Genomic DNA, 16,508 nt, shown 5'->3' with positions numbered 1-16,508 from the left:
AGGCCCGTCCTGTACCAGTGCCGCCTGAAGATGTTGCTCCATTTCCTGAACCTGTTTTGCCTGCTGGTCAAATCTATGATGAATGGTGGATCGACCCTGACACCGTGGGGGGTCCACGATGAGTCCAGACAAGAGCCTACAACTCCTGCAGCAAGTATTCCTTTGGAAGATACTCAAGACCTCCGGAGATCCCAGAGGTCTCCTGCAGGGGCTCCACCTGTCTGTTATGTAGAACAGTGTTCTCTGTCTGTTTTTCCGCTTGTGTTGCCTCCCATATAGGTGCTATTTTGCATTGCAAGTTTATTCTTCCCACTGAAACCTTGATGCTGTGATGGTCGAGGATGACCATCTTTAAGTAGGGAGGCATGTAAGAGGGTGGCATTGCTATGGACAGTAGAGACATACTGCTATTTTATTAGACAGAACTCCCTTGGCTAGAGAAATGGGACATTCAGACTTCCCCTGCAATTAGACTGTTTTGGTTTGTTCTGCCAACTATGAGATGGGAGGGGCTGTTTTTCTTGTGAATGTTCTCAGCTGGGAGTCTGCAGGAGACTGATGTGCTGTGAGCGCTGTGAGGAGAAAACGTGCAGCTTGTAACTGACTAACTGTGGGATTGTGCAGACCCTTCTGGGGATAACGAAGGTGGTTTTCCTGTGTTGCTGTGAGGAGCCACAAAGATATACAAGGAAGGAATCCAGAGGAGGGAATCCACCGTTTCTAGGAACAGGCTCGGGATCTTCACACAAGGACAAGACCACATTGTACAGAGCTTCCAGGGAACACGTCGCATCATCTTGCGGAGAACTGCAGGGCCCCCCGGGAAGGAACTGAGACACCAACTTTACTGTGAGTGTTTATACATGTGCACATATGTTTAGGGCTTAGGATAGGCTGCAATAGACAGAGCATGGTTGCCGTGCGGCCGGTGTAGCAGCGGCCAGTTAGGCTATAGTTAGAGTAGCAGCATACTGTACTTTATTGCATTGTTTTGCCTTTTGAAAAATACACTGATCTGTAATAGTTGGTGCACTGGGCCATTTGCTGGCCCAGCTAGAGAATATCACTTTTGTAAATTGTTTTATGTCATTGCATACCCCTGTTTACACCTTCCTATCACTGCATTCCTTGCCTGTAAATAAATTAACCCTTTGTTGTTTGTACCTCATCTTGTGTACTGTAGTCTCCCTGCATTGTGATGGTCCCCTGGCCATCGCTTCAGTTGTTTCAGGAATGGCCTGGGACAGAAGGTCTTCTTGGTGTAGCCATGATGCTCATTGCACCATTCCAGCCACTGGTTTTGCATGTCTTCACCTCCTTTAATAGTGATTGACAGCAATGACTTACCAGGAGAGAGAACTGCCTGGAGAGAAAGCCACAGCAAGCCATTGCTCTCAATAATCAGTAAGGGAGGTGGGGACATGCAAAACCAGTGGAGGTAACAGTGCTTTGAGCCTCTTGGCCATACTGAGAGTGCACTGAGCACACTAAATAGCATATTTAATTAAATTTTTGATTACTCAAAGAAGAAGTGATAAGAACAAAGAAGGTTTTCATGTGGACTATATCCCCTACAAGTCTAGCTGCATAGCTTATACTGGCTTCCATGATCTTTCTCTGCAGATAGTGCTGGCTTTAGGCAAGCCAGTGCTGTCTGTCACCAGTGAGAGAGGCAGTGCATGCAGAACTAGGGCGAGTAATGGTGCACCAAGCCTCTTGGCCAAGGGTGCACCGAACACACTAATTAGCATATGTAGCATATCTGATTAAACTACAGTTTCTGGAAAATGGAGGTATTGCTTATAAGACTAAATGTGCAATTTTTATAGGAGGTAAATTGACATTGAACAGTAATTATAAAAAAAAACAAAAAAAAAAACTCACCTTTTTATCTACAGCTTTAAAATCATCGTCCACGGTTATCACATGAAATTTCACTGTAAGAAGTGTTTATGAGAAGACATTACAAGTTTTGTCATATTTATACAGCCATTGTATTTATATTTATTTTGTGCTCCAAAATGTTTGTTCACTTCAATAGACATTAGGCTGACAACCGTTTCCACCAAATTTAGTATCCCCAACTGCAAAGAGGACCTGTCTTAAGGTCAAAAGTGACCTGTTTTTCTCTGATTTTATTCCCGCTTGAGTATTCAATTTCTTGCGTTTTGTTTTTAAATTCACCATACGGTTCTAGAGATCTGAGCATATTTCAGGCCTCCTGACAAAGCACAGTGCAGCTAAACGCGCGTCGAGGTGATTGTGCGCCTCCCTTATTCTGTCTCTGCAAGGATATATATTTTTTGCTTGCCTGCCATGTCTCAAGGTATTGAATGTAGATTATGGCCATTTATCATGTTATCTGTTATATGATGCCTTTTACTCCCTATTATTTGTATCCTAAGTACAGACAATGGCAGCATCTTTTTAATTTAAGAATCTACCCAGTTCAATGTTATGCACATTTGTGATAGAGGATAATGTCACATTTGCATTTAACTGAAAAGTTGGGCCCCTGAAGTTGGTTACTGGTGGGTCCTTGGCACCCCAGTCCAACACTGAGCTCATCAGTTGTTCTTTATTTTTAATTCTAAGTTCTGTGTGTACAATGAAATAGTAATCTTTATGGTACAATTAAAATTGGTCATGCAAATTTTTTTTTATAAAAATATGAGGGGCCTGTACAATATTTTCCTCCTGTAGGTCCACCGAACCTTAGCTTCACCCACGGCTTTTTGATTAGTGACTTGTAAGATGATGAGCTTTCTTGACACTGGGTTGCAAACTTTGGCCGAAACATGACGTTTATTACATTTGTAGGATGATGTTTGGTATGTTATGGAAGAATAAGGTGTCAGTTATTTTTTTTAGGATGAAGTTAAAGGAAATCTGTGGCCACCAGGTTTTGCCACCTACTCTGAGAACAGAGAGATATGTCACTTACCAGGTTCCTTGCTGTACTTTTCATATAATCACTGTTTTATCAGCAACAGATTATCACTAGAGGACTAGTAAACCTGCTGCCAAACAGTCCTCCATATTCAGGAGCTCAGTATAACCCTGCCGCTACCACTGATTGTCAGCTTTCTGCCTATGCACAGTATCAATAGATAGTGTGGGCGGGCTTTACTGACCTCAGCATTGAGAGAATAGATAAACCAGATTTTTATCAAAACAGCAGCAAGTTAAGGTATGTGAACGCAATGTCTTTTTCAGGGGGATTCTATTTTGGAACCACATGAAAAAGAGCTGAATAAACGTTAAGCATAATGACTATATGCACCACTTCAATGCCAAACCAACTTGCTGTGCATATCTGGCGTAATTTGTAAAAAATTTAACTACTTCAGGCTTTAATTAAAAGCCGTGAAGCTGCTAAAAAAATGGCCTTACTATTCTGTAAGAGTCTTCCAGGCATTATTTTATATACATCAGTGGCAAAGATGTAAAAGATGCCAAAGGAGACAATGCAGAAAATACCTTTGCTGGTATTTTCCTGAAGGGTCTTCTGCTTAAAAAATGATGTGGGTACGCTGGCATTTAAAAGATGTAGTGTGAACATACCCTAAGTAGTACATCGCTGGAATCAGGGTCTCTGTCCCTACAATATGGTGCTCTCAGATAGGGTAGCAAAAACCTGGTAACAGATTCCCTTAAGAAAGTGCTAGTATAAAAGTATGAGTGTGACCGCCATATAAAATCCATATGTGCAGTTTGAATACAAAGCATCAGTCTTGTCCTCATCGGATCATTGATGTTTGAGTGGATTTTTGGCATCTGTGCGGCCTCCGTTATATAATGTTATGAAGTGTGTGATAATGTCTAGAAAGCGCTTTGAAATTAATGGGGCTATATAAGTTGAATAATATAATATATTTGCTTTTCCTTTCCGTGAATCACTTACCTGTATCACCTGGCTTGTAGGTTGTCTTATCATTGTGAATGATGCATGGAATACCTCTGTCATAAATCATAACCTTTTTGCTGTCATTCACATTGAGGTTTTCTCCGACTGCAGATACATGTAAGTCATGGAACTGATGACCTCTCGCTAATATTGGGACCTGATAAAAAAAAAAAAATGGAAGCACGTTTTTCTTTTTTATACTTGTCTTGTGAAACCCGACCACCCACAACTTTCTGTCATTTTCCATTCTAGTTTCTGTGTTCTTTCTATATTATGAAAAAAAATAAAAAATTTTCCAGTGTACTTCTATGTGGTTTCCTCACAGCTTTATTCTCTCTGCTAGCAATTATTCAATAGGAACCATCATTGTTCATTTCAGGGACTAATAATCTGTCCATGTCATGAGATGGACACAAAGTTGCGCAAAAGTTTTACACCGCTGTGTCCATCACATAGAATCATAGAATGATAGAGTTGGAAGGGACCTCCTGGGTCATCTGGTCTAACCCCCTGCTCAATGCAGGATTCACTAAATCATCCCAGACAGATGTCTCTCCAGCCTCTGTTTGAAGACTTACATTGAAGGAGAACTCACCACCTCTTCTCGTGTCAGCCTGTTCCACTCATTGATCTCCCTCACTGTCAAAAAGTTTTTTCTAATATCAAATCTGTGTCTCCTCCCATTCAGTTTCATTCCATTGCTTCTCGTAGTTCCATGTGCAAATGAGAATAATGTTGATCCCTCTACACTGTGACAGCCCTTGAAATATTTGTACACAGCTATTAAGTCTCCTCTCAGTCTTCTCTTTTGCAAGCTAAATATTCCCAAATCCAGTAACTGTTCCTCATAGGAACTTGGTTTGCAGACTGGTCACCATCTGGTCTCTCTACTCTGAACTTGGTCCAGTTTTTAGATGTCTTTTTAAAAATGTGATGCCCAAAACTGGACACAGTATTCCAGATGAGGTTTGACCAAAGAGGAGTAGAGGGCAATAGTGACTTCACGTGATCTAGACTGTATGCTTCTGTTAATGCATCCCAGTATTGTATTTGTCTTTTTTGCTGCTGCATCACACTGTTGACTCATGTTTAGTTTATGATCTATTAGTATACCCAAGTCTTTTTCTGATGTGCTGTAGCTCAACCCTATTCCTCCCATTTAGAGTTGAGCGAAACGGGTTGAAAAATTTCAAAAGTCGCCGACTTTTGGCAAAGTCGGGTTTCATGAAACGAAACCCGACCCTAGGATGAGCTATATCAATACAAAAAGGGTGGGGGAACAAGAGGAGCAATAGTGCACTATCACTAGTGACACTACAATGTGAGTGGTATAATGCAGTTCCACTCACCTATTCCAGTTGTGTGACCCACAACTGGCTTGAAGACATAACACAGTATCAGCTGCTGCAGGACTTCCACCGACCACTCCAACGTGGAAAAACTGCCAGAAAATATGGGAAGCAAGGTGTGCCACAGTCCGCGCTGCTGAGTCCACAAAATCACCTGGGATGCAAGATGTTGTAACAAAGTACTTCTTTATTCCTTCCTACGCGTTTCGGCGCCCTTCCTGGCACCTTCCTCAGGGATATCCCTGAGGAAGGGCGCCGAAACGCGTAGGAAGGAATAAAGAAGTACTTTGTTACAACATCTTGCATCCCATATGATTTTGTGGACTCAGCAGCGCGGACTGTGGCACACCTTGCTTCCCATATTTTCTGACCCTAGGATGAGGTCGGCCACGAGGTCGGCGACTTACGCGCCAAAGTCGCGTTTCAAAAGTTTGTTTTGCACTCTTTTTCAGCCAATCAGGATCCACGGACACTGTGGGCAACGTGATGACATAGGCATGGGTCACCACCATCTTTCAGAAGGGCATGCAAGTGATTGGCTTGCTTTGGTGGGCGTCACAGGGGGTATAAAAGGGCGTGCACGCCGACCGCCATCTTACTTCTGCCGATCTTAGGATAGGGAGAGGTTGCTGCGGATTCTGTAGGGAGAGCGTTAGGCAGGGAAGAAGGAAAAAAAACTGCTTCTGCTGCTAGCGATTTTGCCTGTACAACACACCAGTCACTGTGTGCAGTGCAAGGGGAGGCTATATTGTGGTGCTCAGTGGTGTTGGTTGTTGGGCTGCCTTCTAAGGCTTCCTGACATTCCTGCATTGCTGTTTACCCACTGCTCTGCAAACTGCTTTTTTAAAAGCAATCCCAATTTTTTTTTTGTCCTGCTGAGGTACTGAGCGTGCATTTTTTCACACCATACAGTGGTGTACGCTCCTCACACAGTACCGTGTAACGGCTGTTATCATAGCCACAGTGACATCTTACTTCTGCCAATCTTAGCATAGGGAGAGGTTGCTGCTGATTCTGTAGGGAGAGCGTTAGGCAGGGAAGAAGGAAAAAAAACTGCTTCTGCTGCTAGCGATTTTGCCTGTACAACACACCAGTCACTGTGTGCAGTGCAAGGGGAGGCTATATTGTGGTGTATCAGTGGTGTTGGTTGTTGGGCTGCCTTCTAAGGCTTCCTGACATTCCTGCATTGCTGTTTACCCACTGCTCTGCAAACTGCTTTTTTAACAGCAATCCCAATTTTTTTTTTTTGTCCTGCTGAGGTACTGAGCGTGCATTTTTTCACACCATACAGTGGTGTACGCTCCTCTCAAAGTACCGTGTAACGGCTGTTATCATAGCCACAGTGAAGCTATCAGTGTGTCACTCTGTGAGAATAAGTCGGGGACATGTTCCGTTCTTACAGACCTGCACTCTAGGGAGATTCCTATTCTGCCCAATTCTACATACACCTTGTAGTTTGTGATACACTAGCCAATTTCTGCCTGTGACATAGCGCTGTGATATTCAGTGGGCCTCACACAATCCAAAAGTGTCCAGTGTCCACAAGTGTCTGCAGAAATTCAAAATCTCCCTTATCCTCTAGTCACTTTTGTCACAGCTGTGCCATCGAGCCTGTGACATAGCGCTCAGATACTCAGTGGGCCTCACACAATCCAAAAGTGTCCATTGTCCACTAGTGTGAGCAGAAATTCAAAATCTCCCTTATCCTCTAGTCACTTTGGTCACTGCTGTGCCATCGAGCCTGTGACATAGCGCTCAGATATTCAGTGGGCCTCACACAATCCAAAAGTGTCCAGTGTCCACAAGTGTCTGCAGAAATTCAAAATCTCCCTTATCCTCTAGTCACTTTGGTCACAGCTGTGCCATCGAGCCTGTGACAGCGCTCAGATATTCAGTGGGCCTCACACAATCCAAAAGTGTCCAGTGTCCATTAGTGTGTGCAGAAATTCAAAATCTCCCTTATCCTCTAGTCACTTTGGTCACAGCTGTGCCATCGAGCCTGTGACAGCGCTCAGATATTCAGTGGGCCTCACACAATCCAAAAGTGTCCAGTGTCTACTAGTGTGTGCAGAAATTCAAAATCTCCCTTATCCTCTAGTCACTTTGGTCACAGCTGTGCCATCGAGCCTGTGACATAGCGCTCAGATATTCAGTGGGCCTCACACAATCCAAAAGTGTCCAGTGTCCACAAGTGTGTGCAGAAATTCAAAATCTCCGTGATCCTGTAGTCACTTTTTTCACACCTGTGCCATCGAGCCTGTGACATAGCGCTCTGATATTCAGTGGGCCTCACACAATCCATAAGTGTCCAGTGTCCACTAGTGTGTGCAGAAATTCAAAATCTCCGTGATCCTGTTGTCACATTTTTCACACCTGTGCCATCGAGCCTGTGACATAGCGCTCTGATATTCAGTGGGCCTCACACAATCCATAAGTGTCCAGTGTCCACAAGTGTGTGCAGAAATTCAAAATCTCCCTTATCCTATAGTCACTTTTTTCACACCTGTGCCATCGAGCCTGTGACATAGCGCTCTGATATTCAGTGGGCCTCACACAATCCATAAGTGTCCAGTGTCCACTAGTGTGTGCAGAAATTCAAAATCTCCGTGATCCTGTTGTCACTTTTTTCACACCTGTGCCATCGAGCCTGTGACATAGCGCTCTGATATTTAGTGGGCCTCACACAATCCATATGTGTCCAGTGTCCACAAGTGTGTGCAGAAATTCAAAATCTCCCCTGTCCTATAGACACCTTGTACCTTGTTTTACATTACTATATAGTTTGTTGGATTTTGTCTACATTTCTACCAAAAATGAGGAAGGATGGTGGAAGAGGCCGTGGAATTGGGCGGGGGTTGGCAGCTGGTAATGATGGTGTTGGTGGTGGATCTGATGGTAGTGGCAAAAGCAAAATAGGACCGAATGCAGGAGGTGTTGAGCCTGCGTCATCGTCTGGCTCCACAAGGTCTCGAAGGCTAACTTTTCTAGGAGTTGGCAAACCGCTTTTAAAGCCAGAGCTGCAGGAAAAAGTTTTGGCTTACATTGCTGACTCAGCCTCCATCTCTATCGCCTCCTCTTCTGAAGTTGTAAAAAGTAAAAGCACTGAGTCGTCATTGGAGGCTCATGTTCATGAACCACACCTTTCCTTGTGTCCTTCACCCCAACCAAGATTGAAGGATGACGCAGGCCATACTACTGATTACTCCATGGAGCTGTTTTCACATACCATGCCTGGATTATCAAGTGAAATGGTGAATTACCCAGGCCAAGATGAATCTGACATGGAGTGCACTGATGCACAGCAACTGATAGATGATTCTGCTGGTACATTCACTCAGAGCACTACATTGTCCTCGCAGTGTACAGAGCCAGATTCTGACCCTGATGAGACTCAGGTGCCCCTTCCTGCACACTATACCAGCATACACAGTGACACAGAGGAAGGTGCACATGACATTTAAGAGGAGGTGATGGATGACCCAGTTGTTGACCCAGATTGGCATCCATTGGGGGAAGAGGGTGCTGCTTCCAATAGCTCAGATGAGGAGCATCCACAGCAGATATCGACATCGCAACAGCTGTTATCTGGCAGGCACGGAGCACTCCAAAGACAGGTTCCAAAAATCAAAAGAGTTGCTGGACAGCTTGTCCAGAGGGTCAAAATATCACAGCGTGCTAGGCCGCAAAATGTCTGCCAAAGTAGGAAGAGTGCAGTGTGGCACTTTTTTGAACAAAATCCTCATGATCAGGCCAAGGTTATCTGTAAAAAGTGCGCAAAGACCTTTATCCGAGGGAAAAATCTGAAAAATTTGAATACCAGTTGCATGCTTAGACATTTAACCACCATGCACTTGCAAGCGTGGACACAACACCAAACCTCAAGTACCACATGTGCAACTGATCACAAAGAAGGTAGTCAGCAATGCTACATTGTTTCCCCCACTGTAAGCCCACCGGTCAGCACACAGCAGCAAATGTTGAGGTGTCGTTGCAAGGCCACAGCAGTCAGGGAATCCCACTGTTTTATCAATGAAATACTGAATGTAGGCCATCAGAAAGAACACCAACTCCATCACCATCATCAACCTTCTCTCAGTCCGCCCTGTCCACCGCTACTTCCACCATGTGCAGCTCTCAAGTCCAGCTCACCCTCCCAGACACTAGGTCAAGAAAGTACTCAGTCTCTCATCCACGTACACTGGGTTTGAACACCCACATTGCCAAACTAATCTCGTTTGAGATGATGCCCTATCGGTTGGTGGAAAGCGCAGCTTTCCGCGAACTCATGGCCTATGCAGTACCACGCTATGACCTACCCAGTCGCCACTTCTTCTCTCGCAAAGCCATCCCAGCCCTCCACCATCATGTGAAAGACCGCATTGTCCATGCACTCAAGCAGTCAGTGAGTGGAAAGGTGCACCTCACAACTGATGCATGGTCCAGTCGGCATGGCCAGGGCCGTTACGTGTCCATCACTGCGCACTGGGTTAATGTGGTGGATGCAGGGTCCACAGGGGACAGCAGTGGTGGGACAGTGCTGCCTAGCCCACGGTATAGGAAACAGTTGGCTGTAGGCGTTCGACCCTCCTCCTCCTCCAGAAGCGAAAGCTCGTCCACAGAGCGCAGTCGTACGAGCACTCCATCTGCAGCTGCCACTGTTGCACACGAGGTGTCCCCCTATCGAGCAGCTAGTGGAAAGCGTCAGCAGGCTGTGTTGCAGATGATGTGTTTGGGTGACAGACACACCGCCGAGGTGCTGGCCGAGTACTTTCAGCGACAAACTGAGTCATGGCTGGGCAGTGTACATCTTGAGGCAGGCAAGGTAGTTAGTGATAACGGCCGTAATTTTGTGGCAGCCATAGCCCTTTCAAAACTCAGCCACATACCTTGCTTGGCTCACACCTTGAACCTGGTGGTGCAGTGCTTCCTCAAAAATTATCCGGAGTTAACAGCCCTGCTCCAGAAGGTGCGAAGACTGGGCGCGCACATCCGCCGGTCGCCTGTACACTCCATTCGTATGCAGAAGCTGCAGCGATTGCTCCACCTTCCCAACTACCGCCTCATTATCGACATTGCAACAATGTGGAACTCCACCCTGCACATGGTTGAGCGGCTGTGCGAGCAGAGGCAGGCCATAATGCATTTGTGGGAGGATACACGGCCAGGCACTTTGAGAGCAGACATGGAGTTGACAGGTGTGCAGTGGTCGAAGCTGAAAGACCTCTGTAAAGTCCTTCAGTGTTTTGAGGAATGCACACGGCTGGTAAGCGCAGACGACGCCATCCTAAGCATGAGCCTCCCACTTATGCGTCTGCTCATGCAAACTTTGACGCACCTTAAGGAGCAGGCATCTGCAGCCAATGTTGACGAGGAGGGAATCCTTAATGACATTCAGCCATTGTCTGCTCAGGGACCTCTCCTGGACGAGGTGGAGGAAGAAGAGGAGGAGGATGATGATGATGGGGATGATTACTTAGGGGAGGAGGATGTATCTCGTGGGGCAAGTGAAAATGTTGGCGTGGCAAGGTCTGGTACAGGGTTTGTGCGTGACTGGAGGGATGTGGATTTGCCAGAAAGTGCTCCTCCAACCAGCACTCGCAGTGCATCATTGACACCGGGAACATTGGCCCACATGTCAGATTATGCCTTGCAGATCCTAAAAAGGGACCCCCGCATTGCCAAAATGATGAACGATGACGACTACTGGTTGGCCAGCATCCTGGATCCACGCTATAAAGGCAAATTACAAAACATCATGCCACAGGAGAACCTTGACCTAATATTGGCTAATAAACAAGCAACTCTGGTAAATCGGTTGCTTGAGGCATTCCCAGCACACAGCAGCGGTGATGGTTCTCACACGAGCCGTACTGGCCGGGGGCAGCTTGGCAGAGGTGTTTGTGGTGCACACGGCAGAAGTGGCGTTGGAGACGGGTTTCATGACAATGTTGTGGACTGATTTTTCAAGTACCGCTCACACAACTGGTAATACTGCATCGATGGAAAGTGACAGGAGACAGCAGTTGTCAACTATGGTTACAAACTACTTTTCCTCCCATATCGATGTTCTCCCACACAGGTCATTCCCCTTTGACTATTGGGCCGCTAAACTGGACACCTGGCCTGAATTGGCACAATATGCCTTAGAGGAGCTCGCTTGCCCAGCTGCAAGTGTGCTATCGGAAAGAGTCTTCAGTGCAGCTGGATCAATCCTTACAGAAAAAAGGACCCGTCTGTCAACCCAAAATGTGGATGATCTAACCTTCATTAAAATGAACCATGCATGGGTTTCCAAGGATTTTGTCCCACCTTCCCCTGATGACACATAGGGTGACCGAAAAATGGCTTGCTTTGGTCCACCTCTTCCTGGGACTTGACCTATTTCGCCTTTTGCATCAGCTGAATGTCCAACATCAACATATGCCACTTTCTAAAACTCCCTAATTGTGCTGCTTCCCCCCCCATGGCCGGGGTCACCACCTAGCGCACGACACCGTGCGAGTGCCGTTGCCCTGGACAGGTGGGTAGGCCGACTCTTGGGCGCGGGCACTGGCACAGGGTCCCTCATAGTGCAATCAAGTGTCTCTGACGGTGGTGATGCACACCCGCCGTCAGACACACCACCGTACTATCAGGGGCCCTGTGCCAGTGCCGTCGCCAACGAGTGGGCCCCCCCTGCTTGCTCAGGATCACAGCACTTGCAAGGTTGAAATACTGTGCAGTGAGATGGAAGATGGGAACGACGAGGAGTCCAGACTAGTACAGGGATTCCCTAGCAAGGAGACTTATTTCATTGTTTTCAATGTTGGGACAGCAATTTTTGGGGAGCACTATACTCTGGAGAATGATAGATGGGGGCCCACCATACACTGGAACATTCCAAAGGTGGACATCAGACACTGGAGCAGCATTTACAGGGCCCATTATACACTAGAGCATTAGAAATGGGGCCCATTATGTTTGGAGCATTATTTGGGCCCATAAGACAGTGGAGCTTCATCCATGGGGACCAACATATACTGTAGCATTATGTGGAGCTCATCATATACTGTTTCAAACATTATATGGGACCAATGATTCTGTATGGAGAAATAGATGGGCCTTGTCATGAGATGTAAAAAGTGAAGTATTTTTCATTATACTATACTGCTATTTCTCTGCCGTATCGGAGCATGATGAGTTGTGGTATGTGTTAAAGGGGCGCTCTTTCGCCCAGGGCACATGAAAACCTGGAGCCAGCCCTACCCCCCCACAACTTTAGCCAAATAACCCCCATTTTTCAGTGCGTAACTTGTATTATGAAGTTAATTAAGGTTGACAAGCTTAAGTAAGAAGAATTGATGCTTTTGGCATTCAAATGTGCACTGTAGGTGTGTTTCCTGTCTTCCTCTCACTGCCGACTTTTATTCCCCATTGACTTACATTGGGTTCCGTGTTTCGGGATGACCCCGACTTTTCCCTATAGTCGGCCGATCTTGCTCGACCCGACTTTTGGAAAAGTCGGGTTTCACGAAACGAAACTCGACCCTAAAAAACCAAAAGTCGCTCAACTCTATTCAGGAACTCATTACTCCCTGGTCTCCCAGCTTCCTGCTTGCCTTGAGGTGGCTGCTCCTGAAGATTCAGACCAATGGAATGGCCTTCCTGCTGGTCTGAATGGTTCACCATCACCAAATTACAAGGGGAGACAATTTTGGCTTTGCAGCATCGTTCAGCCAACCAGCTTCAGAGTTGTGTTTCCAAACTGTATAGCAGGCAGCTGGCAAGAGTGATCCTTGCCTAGAAAACCAGTTACTTAGAGACTGCAGAGATGGCCAATAACCTGTCCTTGTCCAATAGGATGTTCTTGAAAACGGAATAACTTTTAATAACAGGTACATTTCAAAGAAACTTGTTTTTACAAACAATTTTCAATTTTGTTTATTTAAAGGGAACCTGTTAGCAGGATTGTGCTCAGTAACCTACAGACACTGTCATGTTGGTGCCGTTATACTGATTAAAATGATACCTGAGTGATTAAATCCGTCTTGTGGTTTTTCTTTAATCTGTATTTGCACTTTTCAGCTAATGAGATTCTCATGTTCTAAACTGATCTAAAACGCTTTCATATTTTTAAAAAAAATAAAACTGGATGCATGTAATACAATGTTAAAGCAGCTGAGGTATTGGACAATATCACGTACACTACATGTCAGTCAACCGATATGATCCTCAGGTTCAGACATCCCAAATTTTCTTTCCTGACACGTCAATGGGAAATTTATTGATGACCTGTATTTTTTTTTTTTTTTTTTTACATATGTTTGGAAAACTTTTACATAGTACATTGTGTCAACTTTGTCTAGTTTTAGAAATGTATGCTGACCTGGAAGGCAAAGCACTCAGAATGCTGATAGTCATCTATTCTGTGTTTCAGTAGAACAACATTTTCGTCATCTTTCTCCAGTTCTAGTTTAAGGTCAACTGCTCCCTTTAAATCTACGAAAGCCACACACAGTTTCTGCTCCGATCCCGACTGAAAGCTCATCTTAGTTGCAATGACATAATGGCTGTAAGTGGAAAAAAAATAATTGTCAATATATCAGAAAACAAGTAGAATAATGGGACTGGTGTATTTATGGCTACTATTAATAGCTGAAAAGCGTAGTTATTAACTATAAATAAATGCAAAATATAGAAAATACCCCCAAATATCCAACTAATTCCTGTCTCTGTCTTCTCCTGTCCATTGATTTTATTTTAAACACATATTGTCATTAAAATTGGTAAAATATTTGTGGTGAAAAAAATAAAATAATGGAAATAAAGAATTAAAGGCAATCTGTCACCAGGTTTTTGCCACCTAATCTGAGAGCAGCATGATGTAGAGACAGATACCCTGACTAGCAATGTGTCACTTAATGGAATGCTTGCTGTCGTTTTGATATAATTACTGTAAAATCAGCAGGAGATTATCACTAGAGGACTATTAATCCTGCTGCCTTGCAGTCCTCCATATTCAGGAGCTCAGTATAACCCGCCCCCACCACTGATTGGCAGCTTTCTGTCTATGCACAGCGTACACAGAAAATTGTCAATCAGTGGTTGTGGGTGGGGTTATACAGCACTCAGCATCAAGAGAACTACAGATATCAGCTCCATAAAATGTAATCAAAACCTTCTCTGATTATTGTGTTTCCGCTACATTTTCTTTTTCCCCTTTATTTGGTGCATTTTATGTGCAGATTCGAAACAGCAAATTATATTAGGTATATTCTGCGCTGTAAAACAACTTTTTAAATTCTTATTTTTTTACATGTGTTTTTCCCCAACTTTTAGGCTCTCTATAGAAGACGATAGAGAAAAAAAACACCAAAATTGCAGTTAAACAGCAAGTAGGTAGGAGTTTTCATGTAACTACATAGACTTGAAAAGTGAAATGAAACAGTTTTTCTGCACAATGAAATGCAACATTTACCGCACATAAGAACATATTCAATTTATAGAGCCTTAAACATGACACTTTATCTGCCAGACATTTGTAGACAGCACTGTTTTGGTAATAGCACTAATGATGCTGATTTTTCTGATAAGGCCGGGATCAGACCTGCGAGAAACTCTCACGAATCTCTCACCTCAATACCCGGCACTCGGACCGGAGTGTTCAGCTGCATAGAAATACATAGAAATATATGCAGCCGCCCACTCCAGTCCGAGTGCCGGCGGCAGTGCCGGGTATTGAGGTGTGAGATTCGTGCGAGTTTCTCGCTAGTCTGACCCCGGCCTAACCGCTAAACTGCGTCATTTTGCTTTAACTTGTTAAAGAGTTAGATATACATTTACAGAATATCCATCAATATGTGGCACTAGGGACAACATTTTATTCCTATTTCACACACTTTTCTAGTGACGTTACTAGCTATCAGCTGAAACTCCAGAAGGAGCAGCAGTGCCTTCCAATCTAGTAACTTCAGATAAAACATAAATGTGATACATTACACACATTGTGAGAAAATAGCAACTTGTGTTACAAATAATCATAATCTGGATCTTACGGTTCTGATGATGATGCACAGGATGAGCGGAAGATTGCCAGGCAGACGGATAGCAAAAGAAGCCACATGTTGGATCACACATCACCTTAACTGGGTCTCCAAAATGTTCTCTCTCTTATAATAATGAGAGATGAAGGAGGAGCCACTATCACTCTCTGCCCAAGCCTATAGCAGTTTCTTCCCAAATCTATCTCAGCCTCTCAGACATGTGGGGGCAATAAACTTATGTGGGTGGAATTTTGGCTAATTAGCAAGATTTTAGTGTTAACCTGTTGATCTCTTATCTCCTGTGGAACTTGTGCTCATGGAAAGAATCCAGTGTAAATAACATTGCCACATTCAACATATTAGGTAAAATGTACCTGCCCGGGGTCTCTTGGCCGCGACATTGGATAAAAAACTATTAACAACCGACCTCGACCTTTACAACACATGTGCATGTCCACTTCTAAATCTTCAATCTAAACTTGAATATAAACTGAGTGGACTTCACTGCGCACATACAGTAGGGCGCAGATCCAGTTAGGTCTGATAGGTTATTTTTTCATTTAACAATTGTGGCTGTCCCTGGCACAATCAACACGACTGCTGCAGCAGTTGTAGAACTGAGGTGTATTAGACAGCAATATTGGAAAATCCACACATTAAAAACTTAATCCACCAATTGTATTTTGATCATTTAAAGTGTAACTGTGGATTAAGGAGAACTTGCAGCACCGTATTTTTATCTGACTGTTGGAATAATGCTTATTATTTTATAACTTACTACAACAATCTCAGTCAAATTTTCAAAAATAACAAAGAAAAAGATGTAGAAATTTGGTTAGGTTCTTCAAGCCAGGGGTGGACATACCGCCGGTGCAGCCAGTGAAATTGCACCAGGGCCCAAAAGTGGAGAGGGGCTCCTGCAGGCAGGTGCATACTGGCCATAATGGCAGAGTATGCAGCTGCTATGGGGCCACTGAGTCAAGATTACGGGTGGGAGTGGGAGGGTCCTTGGTGTTATGCAGCATCGGGCCCCTCTCACTCCCTCCTGTAATTATGCGACTACCCAGAACTGGGGAAAGAGCAGCACGCAGTGTTATGAGCTCATTTTCTGCTCCACCAGCTGGGAGTTCTCCTTCCGTTCTCCCTCTGGTGGTGACAGGAGGTAGTGAGGTTGGTTTAATTGGTAATGGTCTGCCACCTGACGAGGAGAATAATGATTGGATCTCTGGA

The 16,508-nt window shown here is 44.6% G+C and overlaps 1 protein-coding gene across 1 annotated transcript in view; it reads right to left on the bottom strand.

Moving 5' to 3' along the window:
- Window positions 1-15,447, bottom strand: part of LOC141049745 (alpha-2-macroglobulin-like protein 1) — a 257,127-nt gene extending 241,680 nt beyond the window's left edge. Inside the window, exons 1-4 of the mRNA XM_073546472.1 lie at window positions 15,291-15,447; window positions 13,622-13,805; window positions 3,905-4,064; window positions 1,885-1,937 (exon numbers count right to left, since the gene is read on the bottom strand). Of these exons, the coding sequence (XP_073402573.1) occupies window positions 1,885-1,937; window positions 3,905-4,064; window positions 13,622-13,805; window positions 15,291-15,358 (465 nt within the window). The 5' untranslated portion in view covers window positions 15,359-15,447. The remainder of the gene's footprint in view (window positions 1-1,884; window positions 1,938-3,904; window positions 4,065-13,621; window positions 13,806-15,290) is intronic.
- Between the last annotated feature and the right edge of the window lie 1,061 nt (window positions 15,448-16,508).

Source organism: Dendrobates tinctorius, unplaced genomic scaffold, assembly GCF_039654945.1.
Source record: "Dendrobates tinctorius isolate UK_male_01 unplaced genomic scaffold, ASM3965494v1 ptg000147l, whole genome shotgun sequence".
Classification (NCBI taxonomy): Eukaryota; Metazoa; Chordata; class Amphibia; order Anura; family Dendrobatidae; genus Dendrobates; species Dendrobates tinctorius.
This window is presented reverse-complemented; position numbering and strand designations above follow the sequence as displayed.